This window comes from Phoca vitulina, unplaced genomic scaffold, assembly GCF_004348235.1.
Source record: "Phoca vitulina isolate PV1807 unplaced genomic scaffold, GSC_HSeal_1.0 scaffold73, whole genome shotgun sequence".
Lineage (NCBI taxonomy): Eukaryota > Metazoa > Chordata > Mammalia > Carnivora > Phocidae > Phoca > Phoca vitulina.
In genome coordinates this window covers 4,586,605-4,592,604 of record NW_022589776.1, presented here as the reverse complement: position 1 = coordinate 4,592,604, position 6,000 = coordinate 4,586,605, and the positions used below count along the sequence as shown (strand labels likewise).

Sequence of the window (6,000 nt, the reverse complement as noted above, 5' to 3'; positions counted from 1 at the left end):
GGAGTCCCCAGGTGTGGTCCCGGCCCTGCCCCCAGGCACGTCATCACATTCCCAGCAGCCGGGCTTCAGACCCAACCCGAGTTCTGACCCAAGTTTCTACTCCTTCCCTCGGCTCGGGTGCCGTCAGCGTGTAAGTGGCATCAGACTCACCCAGAAAGCTTGTGAGAGCCTGCTTCAGTCGGTCTGGGGTTGGGTGGGAGAGTTTTCATTGCTACCAAGTCCCCAGGTGATGTTGACGCTGCGGGTCTGAGGGCCCCACGTTGAGAACCACTGCTCTGTGCCCTGGTGCAAACCCGCCCCAGCTCAGCGTGGCCATCAGCCTGGGCCTCAGCTTCTCTCTGCTAATGACGCCCTCCCCCGTCTGCCAGGTTCACCCTGTGGGGAGTGGACAACACCGGACGGCGTTCCAGGCCCAGTGATGTGATTGTGAAGACCCCCTGCCCCGTGGTGGATGATGTCAAGGCCCAGGGTAAGTGACAGCAGAGCCTGCAGAGGGACGCCCCAGGGGCCTCCCCTCGCCGTGATGGAAGTGGGAGCAAGGGAGTCAAACAGAACAACCTGGGGTTCCACGGGGAAGGGGGAGAACTCAAGGCCCAGCCCCGGAGTGGCACGTGTCTGGGAGTACTCCTCCACCTCTGCCTCCGGCAGAGATCCTCACGGTACCCCATTATCTCACACACTGGGGGTCAGGGAGCCGGGAGGACACACTGGCAAAACCCCTGGGCATGCACAGTAACACACCAGGTGCTTAGGTACATGGTGGAGTCCTGTGACCTCTGCCCTTGGGATTCCTCTCTTCATATGTGTGTGTACATCAGCAGAGTTCTTTTGAATTAAAACATAGAAAGGCTACAGATGTGGACATCTGTGCAAACAGCACACTTGCGGGAACTCCCTTTCCTCCCCATGCCCCTTGGCGGGTCTTGATAGTGTCCCCTGCTCTGAGGCTTAGCACATGCTGTCCACAGCCAGGATTTGGCCGTCTTGGGCATCCCTTCCGCAGGGCTCTCACACCAAGAACAGGGTTCCGACCAACCACTGCGGGCTCTCCAGGGGAATAGGGCTGATTTGCACTTGAGCGGACACATGGGCCATCGCAGGGAGCTCAGGCGTGCAGGTTTCAGGAAGGGAAACAGTGTGGCCAAGCCGATTGCTGGCTCCTCACGTTGCCTGAGATAGCTCCTGACTCCAGGTGTATCAGGCTGCCCATGAGGGGCACAAGCCCGCAGCGATCAAGGGGTGTGCACGGTGATGCAAAATCACAGGGGAGAGAGTGACCAGACCTACCTTAACTAAAATCACCGATGCTGTAACACTTTACAGCTTCTGGAAGGATTCTCACATTTATCGCCTCATTTAATGTGTGTGACACTATTCTTTTCAACTCAGGAATCTGATCATATTAAGGCCCCTTCTTAAAACTCTTTAATGGATTGCCATTCTTCTTGTGACAAAGACCAAAATACTTAACAGACACATTAGGACCTAAATGAGGTGACCCTCACACACTTTTCCAGCCTCTTCTCATCCACTTTCCCCATCGATCTTTGCATTTCAGCCTCACTGCCTTTCTCAGGTCCTTCACACCATTCCCACTCCTACCACCGGCCCTTTGCACATGTCCATCTCATTACCTTGAACACCCTTTACCCCCACCCCTGATTAACTAACTAGCTTCTCTCAGCCTGCAGATTTCGGGTCAGGTATCCCTTCCTTGGTACAGTCAAGAGGTCAAGGGTGACTGCTAGATGTTCTCACAGTATCATGTTACTTTCCTTCAGCACATTCATCTCCGTTTGTTATTAGAATCATGTGTTCAATATCTACCTCACTGGACAGTGAACTCCAGGAGAGCAAAGTCTGGTTTGGTTTACTCACTATTACGTCCCTAACACATAAAAGGAAGGCAGCATGGTGACTGACTGGTTACAGACAATCTTAGGCTCTGGAGTCAGACCATCCAGCTTCAAATTCCTGCTCTGCTATGTACTTGACCTTGAGCAGTTTACTTCACCTCATCCCTCAATTTACTACTCTATAAAATGGGGGAAGGGATAATAGTACCCTACCTGATAGGATTCTAGTAAGAATTAAATGAGTGAATTTACAGTATTTTTTTAAGTGCCCATCCCATAGTAACTGTTCAGTAAATGCTAGGAAGTATACATTCTAACATCGTGCCCCTTGTAGTCAACCTGATACAGCAGGAGTCAGGGGACATAATGATTTCAGGGGTACCAGCAATGTGCTTAGCCACAATATTTCCCTGATTGAAACTGGCTTAACCTAGAATTCCAGCATCAATGTCTCTGTTAATTTGGAAATGCTACCACTAACCATGCAGAGTCTGCTTTCTAATAGGGACCCAATAAGGATTTACTGAATGGATAGAATACTGCCCCCATTTTATAGATGTGGAAATTGAGATGCAGAGTCAAGTGAACAGCTGACCAGGGTCACAAAGTGAGCACTGAACAGAGTCAGCACTCAGACTCATTATTTGACATCAATTCCCATTTTGCCTACGATGTTAAATCAGATTATTTAGAAGGTCATTGTGTAAAAGAGTGAAAACCTTTCTTTGTCTCTGAATGAGAAAAAGACCTACATTAAAAAAAAAAAAAGAGTGTTCAAGTTAGGTAGAAAAAAAATTCTCCCTTTCAGGGAGAATTAGAATTAGAATTAGAATCCACTGGGACGTTCCGGTGGAGTGGAGACCTTTACGTATAAGACAGATGTGCTTCTCACCGGAGTGAGTGCTGCCTGGCTTATAGGGTATGGACCAAATGACTTTTGAAGGTCTCGAAATCCCTTGATGATGAAAGCAGAGTCTGGGGTTGAAAACCCTCAGATGAGAGACTATCGGGAGAGGCCCCCTGGCACCCTTAGGTCATCATCTGTTGATTTCTTACTTCAAGCCAGAGAGGAGCAGGTGATGAGAAGGTGCTCCAGCTAATTTTGTTTTGGGGAATTTGCTTGTGTCCTTGCCGGCCACAGTAGGCACCTTGGACTTGCTTGCTAAATAGGCAGCAGGCTGGTGGTAGGGCATCAGAGAGGTGATGAGCGGGTAGATCTGCAGCACAGTGCTACCTGCAGAAATAGATGGACAGACAGCAACTCTGGAGTAAAGAGGGGCCAACATAGAGTAGCATGCCTTGGAAAGACCGCTATTCTGTTTCTCTGTGGGGCTCCTTTGGGTTAATTCCAGCCTCCAAAGTGAATCAAGATGTGCTTCTGCTCATGTGGGCTCCCCGACGAAGGAGAGTATCTGAAATCCCAGCAGACCAGCTGCACGCAGGAAAGTCAATTTCATGCTGAGACAATGAGGTAGCATCCCCACGTGCTTTTACTCTTCCGCCAGGAAGGAGTCCCATACAGGGCAAACGTGCAGATTAATGAGGTGGACTCATTGAGGGGATCCTCACAAATTAATACAGTTCTAGCAGCTCTACCGAAAAACCATATGCTTTGCCTCCTTCAAACCCAGATGGTGATCATAAATATAACTTACTTGGGTCTGAGTTTAAACCTAACAACAAATGGGAATTAGCTTTTAAGTGACCCAGTGCATGACCTCAGCTCCTAATGATCCAGCAGGAAGCCAGACTACTCCTTATATGAACACTTTTCCTAAACCAGATACTTTCTATGAAGAATTTTACCACATCATGACACTGAAGCCACTGAGCAAGTGAGCTGCCAGCCGTGTTCTACTGAGAGCGTCCTTCCCGGGGAAGAACGAGCTCATGTCAGTGATAAGACCAGCCTCATGTCCGGGCTGGGGCATGGCCTTGCAAGAGTTCTCTGTGAAGCTTCACGAAGTGAAGGCCAGCTCTCATCCATCACTCCCCCCAGCATCCATCCTTCTTTCCTGATGCCAAACATAAATTCTTGTCCCTTCCTTCCTTTGGCATTTATTGAGCCCTGGGATTAGATACTACAGAAACAACAAAAATTAGACTCAGAATTTGTTTTCAAAAACTGTGTAATCTGATTTCATAAATGCATCAAATCATACCACACATATAAAGCCCCAACTAAATACCTGGTCTAGGCTTTAGGGGGCAAAACCCCTGCCTCCTGGAGCTTAGATTTCAGCAGGGTGGACAAACTACAAAAGATAGTAAAACAAATATTTCAGATGGTGATGTACGTTATGGAGACTGACTAGCAGGGAAATGGGATAAGCAGTACACAGGGCAGCATTTTAACTGGCGTGGTTTGGGAAGAGGGTGAAGGAGGAAGACACAAAGATACCCAGGGAAGATCATTCCAGATAGAGGAGCAACAGGACAGAGATGCCTGGTGTGTTTGAAGATGGGAAAGGATGCCTCTGTGGTGGCGAGGGATGGAGAAGAGAGAAGGTGGAGACGAGCTCCCAGGGGCCCAGCGCAGGGATGGGGACTCGGCCTGGGACTAAGCAGGGAAGCGCTGAGCACTTCAAGCAGAAGAGGGACGTGATGGGGCTTAGTGTTTCACAGGCTCATTCACCTGCTGTGCTGAGAGTGGACTCCAAGTAGCAGGTCCAGTGGGGAGCCAAGGCAATGGCAGGGACAGAGGAGAGAGGATGCTCATGAGAGAGGTGGCGAGAAGTGGTTTGGTTCTAAATTATTTTGATGGTAGAACTGAAAGGATTTGCTGATGGCTTGGAGCAGGAAAGAAAAAAGTCATGCCAAGGCAGGCTGAGCAGAACCGCCTAGTTCAATGGCTTGGACTGTCCCCCAGCAGACCCCAGCATCCTAGATGAAGGCAGAGAAGAGGCCAAGGATGGAGCAAGCTGGTTGAGGGCACAGGCCATGGGCCCTGTGGATTATGTCAGGTAGAGAAGGATGTAGATACAGAGCTGATGCCCGGAGGGAATGGTGGAGCCAAAAGACCTGGGGGCTGAAGGACAGATTTGATGGAGGGAAGTACAGGAAGCTTGAACGGAGGTTGTGTTCACCATATGTGATGTTGGGATTTACCGTTTCAAAGCTGGAGAAGGTCTCAGACAATGACTGACTCTTGGCAGCTGGCGGGGGGGGGGGGGGGGGGGGGTTGGTGGTGGTTCTAGTCTTAAAGAGGTCTTTCATATGGACAGTGAAGTCACCCAAAATAGTGATGAGAAATGAAGTGGAGAATGAACCAGCTGCCAGAATTTTCCATGGATGTAGAAGAATGGCCAGGAAGTGAGCCGGGGGAAATAGGAAGAGGCAGGTGAGTTTTTAAGGTGGGGGGACTCTTACATATATACACAAAGAGCAGTAAATTGTTTGTAGGAGGTCAAGAGAGGCTGAGGGACTGGGGCATGGGAGGATTCCTCTGTGTGGACGAACGTTTCAGGCAAGTTTCTGCCAACACAGGGACATGGAGACAGGGAAGAGTGTTTGCCAAGGTCAAGGGTAAAGGGAGAGTTGTTTGCCATATTACTGGTCCCAGAGGAAGCAAGGAAACTGTTGAGAGAATGAATTCATATAGAGTAGTGGTTCTCTAAGCATGATCCGGACCACCAGCTACAATAGCATCACCTTGGAACTTGTCAGAAAGGCAAATTCTCAGGTTCCATCTGAGACCTACTCAATCAGGAACTCCGGAGGGAGCCAACGATCTGTGTTTTCACAGGCCTTCCAGGTGGAGAATCAAGCTTGATTCCCAAGGTTGAGAGTCACGGGTGTGAAGGCAGCACAGAGCAGCCTGGGGAGGGGCTGCACAGGGAGGCCGGACAGGCAGGGGGTGGGGGAGGGGACCTCGTGGTGTGGACAGAGCCAGGAATGACAAGGATCATTGCCCTCAGGTTTTCATAGGGAATTCTGTAGTCAGTTACTTCACTGTGGGGACAGACTGAGGTCTCAGCCCTCCCCGCCCAGGGACTACTGAAAATGGTGACTTAGGACTTCCGTTCGGGGGATTTTTGTTATAGCACCAAGGGAGGCTTTAGGTGGTGTGTATGCCTCCCAGGATTCTCATTTCATAGTAAATTTCATAGCCACTGCTGGGGTATAAGAAAGCTTCCTTCTGCCC

General features: G+C 49.7%; 1 protein-coding gene across 3 annotated transcripts in view; it reads left to right on the top strand.

The window, feature by feature from the left end:
• ASTN1 (astrotactin 1) overlaps positions 1 to 6,000 on the top strand; it is a 293,665-nt gene that overhangs the window by 277,064 nt on the left and 10,601 nt on the right. For all 3 annotated transcript variants that reach the window (XM_032393411.1, XM_032393409.1, XM_032393410.1), the window contains exon 21: positions 369 to 469. In XM_032393411.1, the coding sequence (XP_032249302.1) occupies positions 369 to 469 (101 nt within the window). The remainder of the gene's footprint in view (positions 1 to 368; positions 470 to 6,000) is intronic.